The 22420-nt window shown below is 48.3% G+C and overlaps 1 protein-coding gene across 1 annotated transcript in view; it reads left to right on the top strand.

Annotated features, from left to right (window-relative positions):
* Ovol2 (ovo like zinc finger 2) overlaps positions 1-5076 on the top strand; it is a 28013-nt gene extending 22937 nt beyond the window's left edge. Inside the window, exon 4 of the mRNA XM_075963844.1 lies at positions 4326-5076. Coding sequence (XP_075819959.1) covers positions 4326-4642 — 317 coding nt within the window. The 3' untranslated portion in view covers positions 4643-5076. The remainder of the gene's footprint in view (positions 1-4325) is intronic.
* Positions 5077-22420: the final 17344 nt, after the last annotated feature.

Below are 22420 nucleotides of genomic sequence, written 5' to 3'. Positions count from 1 at the left end.
TTTTTAAAAAAAAAAAAACTCTGTAATAAGGACCTAGAATACAGAATTCAAGAGATCGGTCAGTGAGGGATATCTCTGCTAGTCACCTAGGGACCACATTTTTTTTTAAATCCTTTTTTCTTGTTGTGAAAGACATAATACATAAAAAGGGGTGTCGCTGAAAGACAAAGGCTAAACGTTTAGGGACATGCAGCTGATTCCTGCACGGCTTGTTTCCGCTGCGTTGCTGGATTCCAAACACCTAAGCTGTATCTGAATTCACCAGGCCCCGTGCCTGGGATAGCGCAGTTCATCCTTAGACCAGCCATCCTGGGTGTGAGTGCTGTCTGCATTCTGTGGGTGAGGAGACTGAGCTGTGGAGGGGTTAACAGGTTGACCGTGGACTCCGTTAATGAGTGGCAGACGCGAAGTGCCTGGCTTTTCAGTGGCCTTGGACTTTGGAACTCAGGTAGGTGTCAGTAGGTTAATTATGTCTGGCAACAGATGGCGCTTTCAGTTCCCAGCCTGTTCTGACTAGGACAAGATTGGCTCTTGCTAGTCAGAGGACAACGGGCCAGGTGTCACTGTTAGGAGAGGGGAGCTTAGTATGGATCCCCCCACCTTACACAAGTCCGCCTTCATTCCCTTGACGGAGTGGGGAACAGTAGTGCTCCAGGAGCGAGGAGCTGATTCCCAAGCCCTGGAAGGAGCTCTTTTGACAAGACATCTGTCTGTAGGAATGAGATTCCAGGGTCCGAAGAGGAAGCAGGAACATTGGTGCTGGGATCAGTTTTATAAGGGGATCAGTTTTATAAGGTGGACGTGTCATAATGAGAGCTATTATGGTCTGTCTCCTTTTTTGTCTACATCATGAGGCACTGAGCCTCAAAATCAGGTTCAATGCCTGTACTGTACCCTCTTGGAAAAAAACCTCCTAGTCAGACCCTTTCTTTACTGACCAGGTGATGCAGGACCCCCCCAAATCTCCTAACCCTTGCTGGGTGCTCTGTCCATAGAAGACATGTGCAGACTGTATGTTAAATTCTATGGGAAAAGTGATGGGGTTCTGCGCAGGCTCGGCCCAGTGTGGTCTGACTCTGGGAGTAGGAAGCTCCATGCCTAGAGCCAGAAGCACAGAAGCATTCATTTCTTTCATATATATATATGGAATGGAATATCATAGCCTTTTTAAAAAAAAGCGAAATTACATCATCTGCAGGAAGCTGGAACTGGGAATCCCCGTATGAAGAGAAATGAGTGACTCCAAAGGACAGATATTGCTGTTTTCTCTCTTATGTGAAATCTGACTTGTTCGGTTTTTTTGTTTGGTTTTGTTTTGTTTCTGGTTTCTCGAGATGGGGTTTCTCTGTGTAGACCTGGCTGTCCTGGAACTCACTCTGTAGAACCAAGCTGGCCTCAAACTCAGAGATCTACCTGCCTCTACCTCCTGAGTGCTGGGACTAAAGACATGTTACTACTGACTGGCTTTTTTTTTTTTTCTAAGTAAAAAGTGGACCATTTGAGAAGAGGAAGGCAATGGAAAAGGATAAAAAGTAGCTAATAGTGTTGGGTGTGAATAGGATCAAAGCAGTTTTATTTGTGTGTGGAACGATCGTTTGTGTGTGTGTGTGTGTGTGTGTGGTGTTTTTTGGAGGAGGGGTTTTGCCTGCACTATGTCTGTGTAGTGCACAGCACAGGCCTGGTCTCATGGAGGCCAGGAGTGGGCGTCAGATATCCTGTGCTGTGGGACCCGAACCTGGGGCCTCTGGATGAACAGCCAGTTCTCTAAGCTACTGAGCCATCTCTCTAGTGCTTGAAAAGATCGTAATGAGCCAGGTGGTGGTGGCGGCGCACACCTTTAATCCCAGCACTCGGGAGGCAGAGGCAGGCAGAGGTCTGTGAGTTCGAGGCCAGCCTGGTCTACGGAGTGAGTTCCCGGACAAGCTCCAAAGCGACACAGAGAAACCCTGACTCAGAAAAGATCCTAATGGAGGTCAAGTGTGATTGACGCACACCTTAGTCCCAGCCCTCAGGAGGCAGAGGCAGGTGGACCTGTGTGAATTCCAGGCCATCCGGGGTGACAAGGGGAAGCCTATCAACAACAAGAACAAAGGACAAATTTCTCGGCTCTGCCCCAATGAGAACTGGGAGTTTGCTTTTTGTTTGGTCTTTGAGACAGCTTCTCACTATGTAGCCCAGGCTGACTTCAGGCCCTGTTAGTCCTTCTGCCTCAACCTCCCAAGTGCTAGCATTAGAGGCTTGCAGGGCCCCACTGGCCTAACATATTCTTTCTGGTGGCTAGTGAGGACTTTTGCTGAGACTCCCCAAGCACCTCTCTTAACTCAGACTAAACCCAGCCCTAGCTGGGTCTGAAGAGAATTGTAGAAGTTTGTGAACCTACTCGCTCAGTCTTGGCTGTAGAGCCTCCTAGGAAACTAAGAAGTCCTTGTTCAGACCATGTGCAGAGCCATTAAATACATTTTAAAATAGATATAGTAATATGTACCTGTACCTATGTATTCCTAATTTTGTATAAAGCTTGAACGATCGTAAGAAGCTGTTGACTGGACTAAAAGAGACGTGTATGAGGTGAGGAAGGCCTTTTCAGATTTTTGTAAAAATGTTTGTTTATTTATTATTGAGACCTGGCTTATTTAGTCATGTGACCTGGGTTGGCCTTGAACTCCAGATCCTTCTGTTTCCCTCCCAAGTACTGAGATAGGCATTGGCTTCTGTCCCCCTACCCCTGTCTGATGGGATCTCCCTTATAGAGTAGCCGGGGCAGCCCCACAATTGCAGGCCACCACTGCACACACCATTTCGTTTGAAAAGCAAAACAACACACTGTTTGAAAAACAAAACTGAGATAATTTATGTGTGAGCACAAACATGTGGTGGCCAGGGGTAGGCCAATGACACCAGGTGTCCTCTATCCCCTCCTTCCCTCCCTCCCTCCCTCCCTCCCTCCCTCCCTCCCTCCCTCCTTCCCTCCCTCCCTCTCCCCCCTCCCTCCCTCTCCCTCCCCTCTCCCCCCGCTTGCCACCATGTGTATTTGAAGGTCACAGGACAATCTATGGGACCAGTTCTTTCCTTCTGCCATGTGAGTTCTGGTGTTCAAACAGATAGTCAGCGTTGGTGGCTAACTACTTTAGCCAATCACTGTGCGCCTACCTTCCACAGTCCCCTTTTCTGAGAAAGGGTCTCTCACTTGGCTTGGAACTTGCCAGTTAGGCTAGGCTGGCTGGCCAGTCAGTGCCAGGGATTCACCCATCATGCATGGATTTCTAGAAACCACAGACAGGGTTTCATAGTAGCCCAGACTGGCCTTGAACTCACAGATGCTTGCCTCTGCTTCTCAGTGCTGGGATCGAAGGTGTACGCCATTGTAAACGAATGGCATTTGCACTTCGCATGACTACGAGTTCCGAGCAAATGAGAAATGTTTCAGATTTCTTTCCCTCCCACTATGTTATTGTTATATTAAGACTTCTTCAAAAGGTCAGAGTTTTAACGTTAATCAAACAGAGTTCCTTTGAACCTGTCAGCCGCCACACCCATCTCTTGCTTTGTAAATACAGGTTCTAGGGATGGAGCTCAGATCTTGGGCTTGCTTACAAAGCAAGCGCTTTACCAGCTAAGCTGTCACCCCAGTCACCTCCCGCTAGCTCATTTCATCTACAATGCTCTGCACCGTGTAAATGTACTCTGAACTGTCTCCAGTGACGTTCGCACAATGCACCCTGCTTGGCTTCCTCCCTTTCGTGTCTTTCTCCATTGCCTAACCTGTGCTTCCCAGGATGACCTCTCCAATAAACTTAACCTAGGATCTTTGTCTCAGGGTCTGTTTCCAGGAAAACCCACCGTGCATAAAATGAAAACATCGTGGGGGCTGGAGAGATGACTCAGTGCTCTTCCAGAGGTCCTGAGTTCAGTTCCCAGCAACTGCACGGTGGCTCACAACCATGTATAGTGAGTGGGATCTGATGCCATGCAGGCATACATGCAAGTAAAGCACTCATATACATAAAATACATAAATAAATCTTAAGAAAAAGACAAAAATTAAATCATTTACATAATTTGCCTTGCCACCAAAAGAGAAACCATTAAGGCAGATGAGTAGAAAAAATATAATTCTCCCCGTGTCAAGTGTTGGGTTCTGCCTTATTGGCACCCACCTGTGTTAGGTTTGTTCGTGTCGATGCCAGGACCCTTGTAGATGGTTCTGGCCCACTTTCCTCACATTGGCAATGATCTTGGTCACGGGAAACTTTAATGGCATCATAGGAGGGTCGCTTGGGCTCGGCTCTGACCAGCTGGTGATGTGTCTGCCCCTCATCCTTGCAGGCATCCGCCCCTACAAATGTGATGTGTGTTACAAGGCCTTCACCCAGCGGTGCTCCTTGGAGTCCCACCTGAAGAAGATCCACGGCGTGCAGCAGCAGTATGCCTACAAGCAGCGTCGGGACAAACTCTATGTGTGTGAGGATTGCGGCTACACGGGCCCCACCCAGGAGGACCTGTATCTGCACGTGAACAGTGCCCATCCGGGTAGCACGTTTCTCAAAAAGACTTCCAAAAAGTTGGCGGCCCTTCTGCAGAACAAGATGACGTCCCCGCTACAGGAGAATTCTGCCCTGAGTGAGGAGGAGGAGAAAAAGTGAAGAGCAAGAGAAAGTGGAGGAGAGACGCCCGGTGCCACGTTTACTCGGACTTTCGGTTCTGAGGTGTAGCTCTCCTCTGCCTCGCTGGTTCTTTTCAGTAACAAATACTCAGTCCACCTCTTTTTTTCTTTTGGGACATCGATGGTAAGATGCATCCCCAAGTTGTCAATCATTCTGCCACAACAGGCCCTGTACCGTGTGTCTGTTTTCTTGGTGGCTGAGATTACGTACGGGTTCTTTTGTGTGTGTATGTGTGTGTCTGTGTTATGTGTATTTTTTTTTTTCTAATGGAATTCTCAGACATGAATAGAGGGGTGTTCTTAAAGAGACCATCATCTTATGGTGCCTTGAAACGCTACTCAAGCAAGGAAAATGTATATTCTTCTGAAAGAGTTTACAGAAACTATTTTAATAAATGAACTGTCCGTGTGAAATGTCTCTTTAAAAAAAAAACAAATAGGGTTGAGCTTCAGCTCTCCTGTTGAGGGTTGACGGGACACTGGAGAGAGGCTGATGGTTCTGTCTTGGTGGAGAGGATTTAAAGAGGCCAATCTTGTCAGTTGGGTAAGACAAATGGTTGACTGGTGGATAAAACCGACGGGGTGGCTGGTTCACGGATTGATGAACCTTGAGGCACAACCTTTGAGAACTCAACTGTTCTCTTCTCTTGGTGTCCCCGGGGGGTTCCTGTGGTCCTAGGACTCGCTGGATGAAGGGCCCTGCTTCCTCCCTGGAGGCTGGCCCTAGGTGAAGCATGTGACATCCCTAGAGCATGAGAAACTAGCCCAGGCATGAAGAACACCTGTTGAGGCATACCTGCTGGGAGGCTGGGCAGCAGACAGGTTTCCTTCACGGTGCTGGACTGGGAATGCAACCACCTTGAGCAACACTACATTTTCCTCACCTTGGAGTTCCATTCCTAGGTGTGGGAAAGGTTAACAGGCCAGCCTGCCTTTGGACTCAGCGGAGGAGATAGGGAAGCTGCGAACTGAGTGGGTGAGGAGGTGGGTTCCACGGTCACTGGGCAGCAGGAAAAGCCCAGACCCTCCCTTCGGAAGCCCCCTAGCCAGGAAAGCCTTGACTGACAGTCTACTTTCCCTGGATTGACTGGGAAGTCATGATACATGTTGTCCTTGTCTTTCACTGCCCAGCGTCTCTGGACCCTGACTGGGCTCCTTGGTCTAGGGAAAATTGTGGCTAACAGGGCCATTTTCTTCTTTCCTTTCTCTGTACTTTATCCTTCCCCTTCTTGCCCTCTCTCTTCGCCTTCTCTTCCCTCAGTTCCACTTTCTTCCCTTTTTTTCTCTCCTGTACTCTGAGCCAAGCATTGTGCCAAGGGCTGGACACGAGATACATTACCGTTTCTCTTCCAACCACGGCTTTGCTTTTGGAAGAGAGATCTGTGAAGCCCTAGCGATGTGCCGGGCACTGACCTGGGTGCCCCTCACTGTGCAGGTATCACCTAAACATCTGTAAAACACCCCAGGGGTCAGCAACCCCATTTCTTTGAGTCAGTGCAGAGACCTTCAAGCCTTCAGATCTGGGCAAAACGCCTCTTTTCCTCATTCTTCCTTCAAAGCAGAGAAAAGGTTTCGGGTGCAGCCGGGTCGGTGCAGAGAAAGGCACAGGGATCAGAGCGGCTCTGAAGGCTCCTTCAGATGCCTGAGGATGCTCAGCTAAGCATCCATCTGCAGATCCCACAGGTGTCTGTCCCACCCCTCTTGAAGCACCAGATGGGTGGCTTGCAGCTTCAGAGCTACAGCTGAACAGCTATGGTCAAGGCGTCCGCAGTGGCAGGAGCTGAACTGGGATTTCATGTGGCCCAGGGTGCAGTCATTCAGGGCTCCACCCTGACTTCAGGGGACAAACCGCTGGCTGACAGGCGCCTAGCTCTTGCCACAGAGTCTGAAAGTCAGCTGACCAGCCTAGCCCAGCTTGTGCAGGTGGTGCCGGAGCAAGCTGCTCTGGCTGGAAGTGTGTGGCTGGCTGCCCCTGGAGCTGTGAATAAGGTAATGGTCCCATTAGGGCTAGTATTTTATTAAACAGCTTGCTCAGTTGCAAGTGACAAAGACCCAGTTTAAAACAGCGTTAGCAATGGTTTGCATACTTCTCCCATGACCGAGAGCTGGCAGGAAGCCACCTTCAGAAAGACCTGCTGGAATCAGGGCTTCAAATCGTCAGGTTCTAGGCCTCTGTGATGGCTCAGCAGGCAGAGTGTTTGTTGCCGAGTCAGTCAGACACACTAAGCCCATTACCTTCTACGATCCACATAGTAGAGAACTGGCTCCCACAGCTGTCCTTGAGCCCCCATGTATATGCTACGGTCCCTACGCACGGCCCCTACACACCTGCCCCTATAGAGGCAAAGGTTTTCAAAAGCTCAAGCTTCAGGATGACCAGATATAGTGCTCAAGAAATAGCAGCAGCATCTTTCCTCCATCTTTTCTGTGTTCTTATGAACTGAGACGGGATCTTGCTATATGGCTCAAGGAGGTCTTGAGTTTGTAATCCTGTCTAAGTCTTCCAAGCAGTAGGTATGCCATTATTTTCATGCACCACCGCTGCCCCTCTATCTTTGAGATCCAACCCTCCCCCCGTGACTTTGTAGGAGGTTCAGGTGGAACTCTGGTGACCATCCATAGCCCTAGATTATGTCCAGCCAGTACAGTGGTGTAGCGGACAGTTTCCCTTTTTGCCTGAGGTGGTGGTAAATTTGGTTCTGGGACCCACCTTGAAGCATCCCTGTGCCCTGGGACGTGTTGCTCTCTTGGCCGAGGCCTGAAGCTCCCACTGCCCCTAAATCAGGTATAGTGAGCAGATTAGCTACAGTCCTAAGAAAGTGGCTCCCCAGCAAAACCAGGGTGGTGGGACCCAAAGGAAACATGGATGTTGGGTAGGTGTTCTGGTTAAGACGAGACAGTTTGGGGTTGGAGAGATGACTCAGTGGTTAAACACGTTAGGTGCTCTTGCTCAGGTCTAGAGTTTGGTTCCTGGCACCCATGAAGCTAGCCTCTGCTGGTACCTACTCTACTGCGTGCAATGTGTGCACACACACACAGTGAATTTAAAAATAATCAAATTCACTGAGACTCTAAGCAATAGTGGAGAGGGTCCCTGAACTGGCCTTGCCCTATAATCAGATTGATGACTACCTTAATTGCTATCACAGAACCTTCATTTAGTGACTGATGGAAGCAGATGCAGAGATCCACACCTAAACACTAGGCCGAACTCCTGGAGTCCGGTTGAACAGAAGTAGGAGCAATAATATGAGAAAAGGGGTCGAGACCATGATGGGGAAACCCAGAGAAACAGCTGACCTGAACTTGTGGTAGCTCACAGACTCTGGACTGACAGCTGGGGATCCTGCGGAGGAACTACGCCCTCTGAATGTGGGTGACAATTGTGTGGCTTGGGCAGTTTGTGGGGCCACTGGCAGTGGGATCAGGATTTATCCCTAGTGCTTGAACTGGCTTTTTGGAACTCATTTGCTTTGGAGAGATGCCTTGTTCAGCCTAGATACTGTGGGGAGGGCCTTGGTCCTGCCTTACCCTGATGGGACAGACTTTGTTGACTTCCCCATGGGAGGCCTTACCTTCTCTGAGGAGTGGGGGAAGGAGAAGGAGTGGGGAGAGCAGGAGGAGGGGAGGGAGAGGGAACTGGGATTGGTATATAAAATTAAATTTCTTTTTAAAAATCAGACAACTCTGTTACAGAGATGTCCAGTTAATTGTGTGGCATGCCAGGCACCCCGATTTCTCCTCATGTCACCCTGTCATGTCCTGGGATGTTGCTAATACATGCTAGCTGAAGCCAATATAACAGTGGGTAGCCATCTTGGATTTGATTTTATAAGAAATTGATTCTGAGTAGGGACTGGGCAAGGATGATAGGAAGGAAAGACGGTAAAGGACGCAGAAGGGGAAAGTTACTGCTGGGGGCAACTATAGATCTAGGAGGCAGGAAGCCTGGCTGGCTGTCCTTTCAAGAACTAGGTAGAGGAAACCCCAGGAACTCCCAAGGGTGTTTGTTTCTGGGCCCTTCCAACTTGTCTGTGATTGCACGGGCCAAGTATACGTGCTGTGCCAGCAATTCCCCAGGAAAGTGGCAGTGGCCAGTCAGAAACAGCCTTCAGGCCATAGACCTAGAAGCTGATGAACTACAGGTGAGGGATATCCGTGTATGTACGTGTCTGGAAAAGGTTCCTCTCACTGTGTGAACATACTTGCCGTACAGGCACATGACTCTTATACTTCCTCATGGCGGATCCTTGGGGAGGCTGTAGCTACACCAGCTGAGGATGGGATGTATTAGCTTTCTCAACAAAGCTTATCTGTGACAAAGTGGGGGAATGGATTGTGACGGGCAACTTGCAGTCTTTACATGACAGGCAAAGTCATCTCTCGGCTTTTTTTGGGGGGGTGAGACTCACATGGTAGAGCATACTTTTTTTGAGTCCAGAACTTGGAAAGCAGAAGCAGGTAGGTCTCTGTCTGTGAGTCCTAGGCCAGCCTGGTCTATATTACAAGTTCTAGGACAGTTAAGATGACATAGATCCTGTCTCAGAAGGGGGCGGGGCAGCACTTGGGAGATGGCTCGATGGTTATGAGCACTAAATGCTCTTCCAGAGGACCTAGATCTAGTACCACGTAGCAGCTCGCAACTGTCTGTAACTCCAGTTCCAGGGGATCCAATACCTTAACACACACACACACATTTAGGTAAATCACTAATGTACATTAAATGAAAATAAATCATTAATTTTTTTTTAAAACGTCAGAGTTGAGTGTTTTTGGAGGTGTGTATGTCTAGGCTGAGGTGAGCCAGAGGCATTGTTCTTCAAGTGTCTTGTTTTTAAAGATAAGGTTTTTCATTGGGACTTGGAGCATTCCAATTAGGCTGGGTCAATAGGACGGTGAGTTCTGGTGATCATTTACCTGTCTCTGTTTCCCCAGGGATAGGATTTCAAGTACGTGCCACCATCCCAGTACGTCACACAGAAGCTGGGGGTGGAACTCAGGGCCTCAGACTTGTTCAACAGACATATAACTGACTGGTCTATCCCCCCCCCACTCCTTGTCTTGGTTACTTTTCTATTGCCCTGATAAGACACCATAACCACTGGGCGGTGGTGGCACACACCTTTAGTCCCAGCACTCAGGAGACAGAGGCAGGCAAATCTTTGTGAGTTCAAGGCCAGCCTGGTCTACAAGAGCTAGTTCCAGGGCAGGCGCCAAAGCTACAGAGAAACCCTGTCTCGAAAAACAAGAACAACAACAACAAAAAAAGATACTATAACCAAGGCAATTCAATTTATAGAATAAGGAGTTTATGCTAGGCGGTGGTGGCACATGCCTTTAATCTAGCACTTGGTGAGGCAGAGACAGGTGGATATCTATGAGTTCAAGGCCAGCCTGGTCTACAGAGTTCCAGGACAGGCTACAGAGAAACCCTGTTTTGAACCCTGCCCCCCCCAAAGAAGAAAGAGTTTATTGGACCTTATAGTTTCAGAGGGTAAGTCCATGATCATCATGGCGGGGAGCATGGCAGCGGGCAGAGAGGCAAGCAGCTGGGTCAGTAGCTGTGAACTTAGATCCTTCTACACAGTAAGAGGGAGAGAGAGAGAGAGCGAGAGAGAGAGAGAGAGAGCGAGAGAGCGAGAGAGAGCGAGAGAGAGAGAGAGAGAGAGAGCGCGCGCGCGAGAGAGAGAGAGAGAGAGAGAGAGAGAGAGAGAGAGAGAGAGAGAGAGAGAGAACAAAGCGTTGTGGGCTTTTAAGCCCTCAAAGCCCACCCCCAGTGACACACTTCTTCCAACAAGGCCAGACCTGCTGCTAATCCTTGCCAAACTGATCTACCAACCGTGGACCAAGCATTTAAATGTTTGAGCCCATGGTGGCCATTCTCATTCAAACTACCCACCCCCCTTTCATTTTTTTTATATATAAAATGGGTGGTGTTTTGCCTGAATGTATGTCTATACACTGCTTGCACTCCTGGTGCAGCGGAGGCCAGAAGAGAGCATTGAATCCCCTGGAGGTAGAGTTACAATTACGAGCCCCGTGTGGGTGCTGAGAAGGGAATCCAGGTCCTCTGCAAGAGCCACACGTGCTCTTAATCACTGAGCCATCTCTCCAGCCCCTCAATTTATTTTTAGTATTTTATTTTATTTTGGCTTTTTTAGACAGGGTTTCTCCATGTAACAATCCTAACTGTTCTGAAACTCGCTTTGTAGACCAGGCTGGCCTTGAACTCAAGAAGATCTGTCTGCCTCTTCCTCCCAAGTGCCGTTATTAAAGGCATGCACCACCACCACCTGGCCTATCTTCAGTATTTCATTTTTATTTGATGTGTATGAGTGCTATTCCAGTGCTCTGCAAGAGAAATAAGTTCTCTTAACCACTGAGCATAATTGAGGTAGGGTCTCAGTAGTCCAGAGTGACCTTGAATTCCTATTTCTCTTGCCTCAGGCTCCCAGTTGCTGGGATTACAGTCACATACCCACCACATTCAGCTTGGACGTCCATTCTTGACTTTCTGATCTCAACCTCATCTCAACCCTGCTAGCCAAGCCTGACCTGCTCAGCCAGTTGTCAGGCAGTTCAGCCAATGTGTCCAGGCTTGATCTGGGGACTAGTCCTGGTGGTAGTGGCGGCTCTGAAGCCTTGGGTCTGTCGGTGGTGGGGATCGGACCTGTGAGTTCTGACATGCTTTGAGTCTATTGAACAAGGCCAGCTTTGGGTTAGTGTTCTGGCAACACACGGAAGCAGCACTGGCTGATGCTGATTTTAGGTGGCTGTCATCCTGGGGGTTCATTTTGGAGAAAGAAATCTACTATTTTATTTATTTATTTATTTATTGGTTTTTCGAGACAGGGTTTCTCTGTAGCTTTGGGGCCTGTCCTGGAAGTACCAGGCTGGCCTCGAACTCACAGAGATCCATCTGCTTCTGCCTCCCAAGTGCTGGGATTAAAGGCGTGTGCCACCGCCACCCGGCTAGAAATCTACTATTGAGCCCAGCAAGCAGTGTGACTCATTTTATGGATGTCATAGACTGGCTCCTAGAAGCATAGAATGGGACAGGGTTTCTAGGACAGGTGATGTATTGAAGGTGGCTGTGAGAAAAAGGAATAAGGAAGTGAGGGTAACAAGGTCTACCTTGTTCTTCTAACAAGAAACAGAAACAAGATGAAGATCCGGGTTCCCTAGAAATCCGGCTACAGTCTGGTAAAATGGGTTCTGGAGTGTGAGTGGCACCTAGAAGTGCCACCTGGAGCAAGGGACACGTGACTGACACAGAGGGCGTGACCTCGGGGCATCTTCAGTAACAGTAACTGTGAGCACTTGTAACCAATGTGGTTCACTCAGAGGTCTCCAAGGCGGGGCAATGGGACCAGACTGATGGGTTCTCAGAGATTAAAAAACCAAACCAAAACAAAACAAAAACCGAGGTCCACAGGTTCTGACCCTTCTCAGAACACATGCATTCTGATAAGGACCTACTTTTAGAACAAAGAAGTGTATCAGGTGCTGCAAATTATGTATCTGGCATTCCAAGAAGTTGTTTTTAGAATATTTATAATAATATAGTGAAGAAATGTAGTGCCTCCAAATTGGTTCCTCATCTGCCCAGTCTCTCCTCCATAGTTAGCCGGTGTTAGCTTTCTCCCCCACAAGAAAGAGGATTTTATTTCACAAGATAGATGGAACTCGCATAGGATGCAAATAAAATTGGCTTTTTTGGTAAAATTAATGTGTGTGTGGTTTTTTTTGTTGTTGTTTTTTGAGGTACGGTTTTTCATTGTAGCCTTGGCTGTCCTGGCACTCACTCTGTAGGCCAGACTGGCCTTGAACTCACAGAGATTCGTCTACCTCTTCCCTGTCTCCTGAGTGCAGGGAATTAAAGGCATGGGCCACTACCACACTACAATATGTGTATCCTTTAAAAAAAAATTATTTGTGTGTGTGTGTGTATCACATGTGTGCAGGTGCCTGAAGAGGCCAAACGAGGGTGTTACATCCCCTGGAGCAGGAGTGAGCCAGCTGACACGTGCGTTGGGAATCAGACTTGGGTCCTGTGCAAAAGCAGTACACATTCTATTTTGGTTGTTAGTTTTCGGGTTTTTTGAGACAGGGTTTCTCTGTTGCTTTGGAGCCTGTCCTGGAACTTGATCTGTAGACCAGGCTGGCCTCGAACTCACAGAGATCCACCTGCCTCTGAGTGCTGGGATTAAAGGTGTGCGCGCCACCACTGTAGTACACACATTCTTAGCTGCTGAGTCACCTCCCCTGAATGTTCCTTCTAACAGTACATATCAGGCCCAGCAAGAAGGCTCAGCTTGGAAGAGCCTTTCGTATCAAGTCTGCATAGCTGAGCTCAGTCCCTGGAACCCCGGGGTGAAAGAAGAGAACTGACTCCCTCAAGTTGTTCCCTGCTTTCCACAGGCATGGTGTGGTATGTTCATACATGCATGCATGTGCGTACACGTGCGCGCACACACACACATACAACACACATTCACTCTAGAATAAATGAATGAATGAATATAATAAAGTGGATAATATTATGAAAACTAAAGCCCTATCTAGTGTTGGTTGGAGGCACCATACTTTAGGCTATCAGTTTTCCAGTGACAGACGCTTATATGACTTCCAATGTTTTGCTACTATGTAGAGAATGCAACAATGAGTAACTTTATATATGTGTCATTTCACATAAATACAATCTTGTCTTCAGGATAAATTCCCAGAAATGCAATTGTCAGTGCTAACTGTGTCATACATTATGGGCAATTTGTGGTTCCCTTTTCTGTAAACTGCCCGAGTGCCCATTTTCTACAGGTTACTGGCCTGTTTTTCTGCCTATTTCCGCCTTCACGCCTTCAATTTCCTGTGCTGTGGATGGAACCCAGGGCCGTGCCTACGACTGGCAAACACTATCATTGTGCTACACCCTTAGCACCTCTGCTGAATTTCTAGGAATTGTACAGATCCTGTTAAAAACATATATGTATATATGTATGTACGTATGTGTATATGTATATGAAGAAGGCTGGCCTTTGGTGGTGTAAGTTGCTGGGTGTTGTACATTGGTGAATAGGGCTCAACTACCCTACAAGGAGATGGTGCTCATTTGCAGTTTGTGCATATACCCATGTCCTTGCCACTGTGCCAACATTGTATTGCTGTGGGTTTGGCTCTCTGCCCATCTGATAGGAGGGAAATAGTTTTTCAGTGTCGTTTTATTTGACACTTGTCTCACTGTGTGAGAGGAAGGCTGGATGTCTTGTCTTATCAAGAGCCATTTGTAGCTGTTTTAGGGTGCAGACTAACATCCAGTTACTGCCCAATTTCTTGGTCCTTTTTCTGTTTGATATTTTAGAGTGTTTTGTTTACGTGCATGCTTGAATGTACCAGGAAGTTCATCCCTTTGTGATTAAAGTTGATTCTTTTCCTCCTAGAGTATCATTTAGCTTTGACTTTCACTTACGATGAATGGTCTTTTTCCCCATGCAAAAGTTTTATGTTGTGTGATTTGACCCATCTTTTTCTTCTATAGCTGCTGTTAGAGGTCAAGCCATAGGCAGAAAGGCCTTTTGACACCAAGGTTACATCAGAATTCTGCCGCGCATTTTTCTAGGGCTGTAATGGCTTCATTTTATGGCATACAAATCTTTGATCTGTTTGGACTATTTCCTGGGCTATAGTGGGAGTTATGGATCCAACTTTATCATTTTCCAGATGGCTGACAAGAGATATTTTTTAACAGGGAGCTAGTCCAAAACACACCAGAGAACACTTTCTTCAGGAAAAGGTCACATGCCTCAGCAGAAGGTGTGCGAATTATAGTAAGGAGCAGTTTTCTTTAATTAGCAGGGATTCATTTGTTCAACAAATATTTCTCAAGTCCCCATGGTATGCTAGGGGCTTTTCTAGATACTAAGGCTAGAAAAAGAAAACAGGCCAGTGTCCTTTCATTTATTTTGTTTATTTGGAGATAGAGTCTTGTGTAGTCTAGAATCACTATGTAGCTAAGGCTAGCCTTGTTCCAGTCCTGCTGCCTTAGCCTCCCCAGGGCTGGAACTGTGGGTGTGCACCATCATGCCAGGATAACCCCTGATTCTCTAGGGTAGAGACAGACGACGGACAAACAAGTCCATCAACCCATCTCACACTGGATGCTGTAGAGGACATTGAATGAGATGGTTGGTTCCTATGACTACATCACTAGCCGAGACAACATTTACGGACTCTGTGGGCCTGGGTTTGGGGAAGGCACAGCACAGGTGTACAGAGAATGGCTTTTTCTGTCCTTCAGATGTCTGGGGCTTTAGCAGGGAGACTGCAAGGCTGGACCCTGGCATCGTCTGAAGGCCTTATCAGTCACCCACCCGGTGGTGAGTGTTATCTGCTGGGTGGCATCTCCCTTTCCTTTCCTTATGCGTCAGCCCTTGTGGTCTGTATGATCTATGTGAGCATCTGGGACATGGTATACGTTTTGTTGTTTGACACAGTGTCTTACTAGTCAACCCAGGCTGGCTTTGAGTTTATACTCCGGCTTTAGCCAAGTGCTGGGATTACAAGTATGTGCCGTCACACCCAGCTTGATAGGGTCAGTGTTGAGGAAGCTGAGCGAGGCAGAGGCTGAATTACAGGTTACTGGAGTTTGCCGGTCTGGCAGCGTTGCTGCCTACACTGCCGTTTTCCTTTCTCTCTCTCTCTTTTTGTTTTTTGAGACAGCGTCTCACTCTATAGCCCTGACTGGCCTGGAACTCACTGAGAGCTGCCTGCCTGCCTCCACCTTTGAGCGCTGGGAGTAAAGGTGTGTGCCACCAAGCCTGCCATGTCACCATGTGCTGTCCCTATTCTAGGAGAGGAAGCTCGGATCCCTTTTGAATTGGGGAATGGTTCTTGAAGAGCTGATGGGAAAATGTGTGTTGCAATGGCCATTTTTATAAAACATCGTTTGTCACCTTAAAGCAAAGAGGGTCTGGCATAACTGGAGGTGGTGTTAGGGGGACAGGGACATCTAACTTGAGAGAAATGAGGGGAGAAGCCCTGTGGCTACCCGGGGAGGAGTTCCAGCCAGAGGGAGCAACAGAGACACAGGCCAGGAAGACAGACACAGTGGGGATGTGTTTGACGTATCCGTAGAGGATGAGTGGAGCGTGTGTGGAGTGAGAAGTATTGGGGAGTCGTGCAGACAGATGGGAGCAGGGAGGTGGGGGTGGGGTGGGGAGCAGATCACTGCTATAGGCAGACGTCAGCTTTCCTTCTGAATGAATCGGGAAACTGTTAACCATCTTCACATTGCCATAAGAGGACTCCCGAGCTACTTAACTTACAAAGGAAGAAAAGCTTTGCCAGACATGGTGGTTCATTCTTGCAATCTTAGCACTTGGGAGGCCAAGGGAGCCAAGGCTTGCCTGGGCTACATAGTAGGTCTTAGGATTGGGAGCAGGTCATGGTGGGGACAGGCAGGGTATGGCAATTTAGGTCATAGCCTAAGATGAAGTGGACCCATTTAGCTGGGCCTTGGATGGAGGGCTGGGTGGCAAGTATAAAAAGAACGTGACAGAACAAACAGCTCACCCCGCAGCCAGACGCTAAAAGGGAAAGACCACCAGGGTCCTACAAGTCCCCTCAAGGGCAAAGCTCCAAAGACCTAAGGACCTTCCACAATGTTCCACCTCATAAAGGGCCACAGTACCACCTTGGGGACCAAGTCTTCTTTTCTTCTATATGAACCTTCAGGGAACACTAATCCAAACTTGAGAGCCGAAAGTATGGAGAGCTGTAAGGGCCAACATGTTCTCGTTTGTGTTGCAGGGGACTTGCTCTGGATGCTGAGAGAACAGATTTGGGGGTGGGAGGCAAGGGTGGAAGTGGGGAGACCAATTAAAAAGCCTTTGCAAAAATAAAGCAGGACACAGCGAATGCCTGGACTGGGAGGACGGTGGAGGAGGTGGTGAGAAATGGCCGGATGCTGGCTATGTTTTTAAAAATAGAGCGAACTGGGTTTGCTGATGGGTTGAATATGGGTTCATGGATAGGCCATACATCTTTATTTGTCCGGGGGCAGTTCTGGTTTATGTAATTGAGTGGTTACCCTGGTATTGAGAAGAAGAGGGGACTCCAAAATGACTCCAAAGCTTTGGCCTTCCGCTGGAAGCCACCCTAGGAACTGAGACAACGCCAACTGAAATGGGATGACCGTGACCGAAGCTAGGTTAACTGAGGTCGTGAATCAGCACAGGCTCAGATCTTTTCAAGTTGCGAATGGGCCTCATAGCACAAAGGCACATTGAGCAGGTGGTGGAGTCTAAGGGAAGAGAGGAGTCTGGGTGCTGCGCAGAGTGCGATGCCATGAAGCTGACTGCTCTCACGCCAGGGTGAGAGGTTGCACGGCACACCGTGCAGAAGCTGAAGGGTCATGTGGACTCAGTTAAGGGCAGTGCTGGCTTTTTGTTGCTGTAGTAAAACACCTGTCATAGAGTGTGTAGTAGGCAGGGTTCTTGAGGGGAGCAGAGCCATTGAGTGTCTATGTATTATAAAAGAGGATGGCTCAGGTGACTCACGTGAGAGGGGCTGGGTAGTCCAACAATGGCTGCGCACTACAGAACACTGTAGCGGCTCTGTCCTTGAAGCTAGTAGGTGCCTTAGTAGTCCCAACTTGGCACAGAGGGCCCTGAAGATTCCTGGGAAGATGCTAGTTTTCGGTCCACACTGGAAGCCAAAGCTGGAATCTGCTGGAGGCAGCAGCAATAGGCAGGGATAGATTCGCTCACTCAGGGAAAAGCAATGGCTGCTTTCCTCATATCTCTGTGTGTGGACAGCCATGGAAGGTTCCTCCCACACTGAGAATCTTCTTTCAGTCAACCCTTCTTGAAATGTCCTCACAGACCAACCCAGGTGCTCCACGTTGTTGGTTTTGGATAATCGAGACTGAAGTTCAATGGCTGCTTATACTAAAAAGGATAATTTAGCTCAAAGTATGATTTATTTATTTACGTTTTTTTGAGACAGGGTTTACTCTGTGTAACAGCCTTGGTTGTCCTGGAACCCGACTGGTAGACCAGGCTGGCCTGGAACTCACAGAGATCCGTCTGCCTCTGCCTCCACAGTGCTGAGATTAAAGGAATGCGCCACCATGCCCCATTAGCTCAAAGTTTGAGAGGCTCAAGATCATGATGCCTGCATCTACTTTCACCTGGAGGAAGTCCTCTCTCCCAGCAGAAGCAAGTGTGTGTATGGGTCATGTCACCAAGAAGGAAGTCAGAGGCAGAATCTGGGGACTCTACAATCCCCTCCAAGGGCTGTCTCCATGACCCAAAGACCTCTACTGAGATTCATTCATCTCTGAAAGGTTCCACTTTCCAAAATGACAGCCTCGGAGACCATTCTCCAATCATGAGTCCTTTTTGGACTCACAGTGACAGAAAGATAGAGCTCCTGTAGGAAAGCAAGGGCAGTGGCAGGGTCCAATAGGGGACTGTCCTAGCTTGCTGTCTATTGCAGTAATATAGCCATAGCTAAAAGCAACTTGAGAATGAACGGTTTTATTTGGCTTACAGGTTAGAATCCATCATCAGGGGAAGTCAAGGCAGGCTCTTGAGACAGAAACCTATGAGCAGGAACTGAAGAAGGGACCAAGGAGGAAGATGCTTCCTGCTATCTTATATGACGCAAAACCATCTTCCCAAGGGTGGTACCACCGACAGTAGTCAGTGCCCTCCCACATCAATCATTAATTAAGAAAAGGCCAAGCTGGCATGGTGGCCCACACATTTAATACCAGCACTGGGGAGAAACAGACAGGTGGATCTCTGAGTTAGAGGTCAGCCTGGTTTATAGAGCAAGTTCCAGGACAGTCACGGCTACACAGAGAAACCCGGTCTCAAAAACAAAAAATAAAAAAATAAAAATGAAAGCAAGAAAGAAAGAGCCTCCACAACTTACCTGAAGGCAAGCAGATAGAGGCATTTTCTCGTTCTAGGTCCCTCTTCATACATAACTTTAGTTTGTGTCAAGTCGACAAAACACCCAACCAGGACCGTGTTCAATGATGTCGCCTACAGCAGAGGAAGAGCCTATTCACGGAGCCACTGTCTCTGTTTTGAATATTTTTCCCTTAAATATGTGCCTGTCCTCGTCTTAAACTGAGAACACTGAACACAGTTTGCTTGATTATGTGTGGTGTAACAGAGGCTGGAGAGGTGGTTCGGCTGTAAGAGCACTCGCTGCTCTCCAAGAAGACCAGGGTTCAGTTCCCACTTCTGGCCTCCAGGAGCATCAGGTACACAGATGGTATATCTACATACATTCAGGTACTCACATATACACATAAAAGGAAAAGTTTCCATTATATTATTTTATGTGTTATTGATTGCGATTAATGTAACGAATCCAGGTGGTGGTGCATACCTCTAGCACTCTAGAGGCTGAGGCAGGAGGATTCTGAGTTAGAGGTTAGCATGGAATACATAGTAAGCTTAAGGCCAGCTGGGCTACCTAGTGAGATCCAGTTCAGAAAACAAACAAATCGTAACGATCGTTACAGATATTAACTGTTGTCACCCAGTTTGCAGGCACAGCCTCAGGACCTGCTGAGGTTCCCAGGCCAGCTTGTGCGGCTGCAAGGCTCTGGACTGCCTGCTTGGAAAGAGTGCCTCCTGTTTCCATTTTGGTTTTCTGCTTTCCTTATGCTGGCAGCAGCTGTTTTCCTTCTTGTCCTGGCCACTCCCCCTTCAACAAGGACTTTCCAGACTACACTGTCCCGTCGCCAGCTTATCAAGTGTACCTGAGTCAGGTGAAAGAGGGTTTGTCCTGGGACCTTTCCAAGGCCTTCCTTTTCTTTCGTTTTCTTCTGCCCTGTATGATTGCTTACTGGAAGGTGACTTACGTATAAGCTGAGCGGAACTCTAAAAGCCACTGTGCTGCCGAGCAAATTGAGACATTCATTATTGGCTCAGGCCGTGGCGTGCACCGAACATCATGCTGGGCTCAGTGGGGCCTGCAGAGGGGGCTGACCAGTCCGTCAGTCCATCATTTGTTGTGGGCCCACAGCTGCAGCAAGGTCGTTGACTGCTTGGAGTTGACATTTTAGAGGGGAAAGACAGACGGCCAACAAGACAGATCCTGAGAATATGGAGTACTTACCACTGCCATGGAGAACTCTTCAAGCAGAGGAAATTACAGGAATAGGATGCAGGGTGGTCTTGGGAGGTCTTCGTGAGAAGCCCATGGGAGACTTTAACCCAAACTCAACCCCGCAATGAGGGGGATGAGAATTAAGCTCCCTACCTGTTTCCTGCCACATTGACAGTAGCATCCCCTGTCATGGCTTCTAGGGCCAAGGTGGTCCAGCTCCTGGCTGCCTGCGTCATTGCCAGCTCCTCTAGGCTTTGCTCACTCAACTCCTATGCCACTCTTCCCTCACACATCCTTGTCTCAGGCCCTCTTCACAGCCTCTTATTGGCTTTTCTCCATATTCTGACCTCTGTATACACAGTGAGGCTTTCTGGATGACTGGTTCAGAGTGAGCCGTGCCTTCGGGCATTCTCTACCTTGTGTAATTGTTTCCCCTTACAAACTCTAGAGTTAACTCAGTTTAACCAACAGATACTGCAGGAGGCAGTGCCTGGCAAAGTCTCCAGATGTCTCGGGAAATTTGACTTTTGGGAACTCTGAGCTGCCAGACAAGAAGTCCAGCCAGATGCGGCTATACATGCCTAGAATCCCAGCACTCGGAAGGCAGACTCGGAAGGAAGACTGTATGAGGCCAGAGTGGTCTATGTAGTGAGATCCTGCCTACATGCACGCACATGGAAGTCTGCCTACCCTGATAGAAAGTCCACATGGACTGGTTCCAAAGAAAGGGAAGCACCCTAAGGCTACATGGAAGGGGGGGCAGTGACGACATGGAAGGGGGGGCAGTGACGACATGGAAGGGGGGGCAGTGACGACATGGAAGGGGGGCAGTGACTACATGGAAGGGGGGGCAGTGACTACATGGAAGGGGGCAGTGACTACATGGAAGGAGGGGCAGTGACTACATGGAAGGGGGGGCAGTGACGACATGGAAGGAGGCAGTGATGACATGGAAGGGCACAGTGACTACATGGAAGGGCACAGTGGTCTGCAACCCCACCTGAGCTACTTTCCAGTCATCTCTGCCAAGACCTCAGAAGTAAATGAACTGCCAATTAAGACCCAGGTGACATCAGCCCACAAGGAACCAAAGAGCCACCTGCCCAGTTACTCCGTGGCATCCCAAGATGTAACACAGCTGTTTCACTCAGATGGCTGCCATGCAGCACAGCAGGAGGTCAGGTCTCCAACCACCTCAGCTCAAACAGGATCTCCATTTCCTCTTCTTCTTCCTTCCATCCTTCCCTCTCTACCTTCTTTTTCTTCCCTTGTTTCTGGGTCTCATGTAGCCCAGGCTGCTCTCAGATTTGCTGTGTAGCCGAAGATGTCTGATTTTATGTCATGCTGAGGGTTGAACTCAGGTCCCTGTGCATGCTAGGCAAGCGCTCTACCAACTGAGCCACACCCACAGCCCTGCTTGGCTTTGCAGCATAGCTGTACCTGTTACCTGCTGACTCCTGGCTGGACTGGAAGCTCCCAGATGATAGGAAGTTTAGTGTATTTTGCTCATTGCTTTATTGCAGGAGCCCTGGGCAATATCTAGCTCAAAATAAGCTCAGTAAATATTTGTTGAATGAAACGCATGTATAATTATCTAGCCTAAGATCCAAACAGCTGTGTGGTTAGGACGACCCTTTCCCTTGGAGAGATAAACACCAGATTTGCAGTCCTCAGAGCGGGTACACACTGACCTGGGGCAGCCCTCCTACAACTGACCTCAAGTTGAGAATTCGCGAATTTTTGTTCAACTGCTACAAGGAAGATTTATCAGAAAACCAACAGGGAAACAAACAGCAACTAGTTACTTATTTTTGGAGAGGTAAGGTATTTCTGTGTAACCCAGTCTAGTTTTGAACTCACCATCCTTCTGCTTCTGCCTCCTGGGTGCTGGGAGTATAGACCTGTCACTATCAATCTTAAAGAAATCTAGTTCTTTCTACATGTCAAAAGCCCTGCTCTTGCAGAGGTACAAAAACCAGTAGCTAGGGCTGGAGAGATGGCTCAGTGGTTAAGAGCATTGCTTGCTCTTCCAAAGGTCCTGAGTTCAATTCCTAGCAACCACATGGTGGCTCAAAACCATCTGTAATAAGGTCTGGTGCCCTCTTCTGACCTGCAGGCATACACACAGATAGAATATTGTATACATAACAAATAAATAAATTTTAAAAAAAAGAAGCAGTAGCTGATGTGAAGGGCTGGTTCCAGGAAAGGGCCAAGAGTGCCTAAGTATCCAGGAGGAGATGGGTGGGAAGGCCCTGAGCCAGCGGCTAGGTTCCCAAAGCTCATTCCAAGTCCACGCAGCCCCATGAGAGGCCGCCTGTGCTCCCTCTGCCCCATCCAGAAGGGCAGATCTGTGTTGCCACCACTGTCCACACAATTGCTATTTTGGTTTTCTTCTCTCTTCTGCCAGCCTGACATTTCCTTAGCCAGTTCCAAGCCCAGTGTACCATTTTAGCTGACGTGGGTGAGTGTTTCTCAGGGACAGCAGATGGATGGAATGACAAATAGCAGGATGGCGGGGACAGCTGAGAAGTGCTTTTTCCTGTGCTAGAACTGTTGGCTGTGCACGTGCTCCTGCGTAGTCTAGACACGCTGTGGGAGCATCCCTGTGTGGTAAGGGACAGCCAACGGG

This window comes from Microtus pennsylvanicus, chromosome 2 (assembly GCF_037038515.1).
Source record: "Microtus pennsylvanicus isolate mMicPen1 chromosome 2, mMicPen1.hap1, whole genome shotgun sequence".
In the NCBI taxonomy this organism is placed as follows: Eukaryota; Metazoa; Chordata; class Mammalia; order Rodentia; family Cricetidae; genus Microtus; species Microtus pennsylvanicus.
Note: the sequence above shows the minus strand (reverse complement) of the source record. Positions and strands in the feature narration are given on the sequence as shown.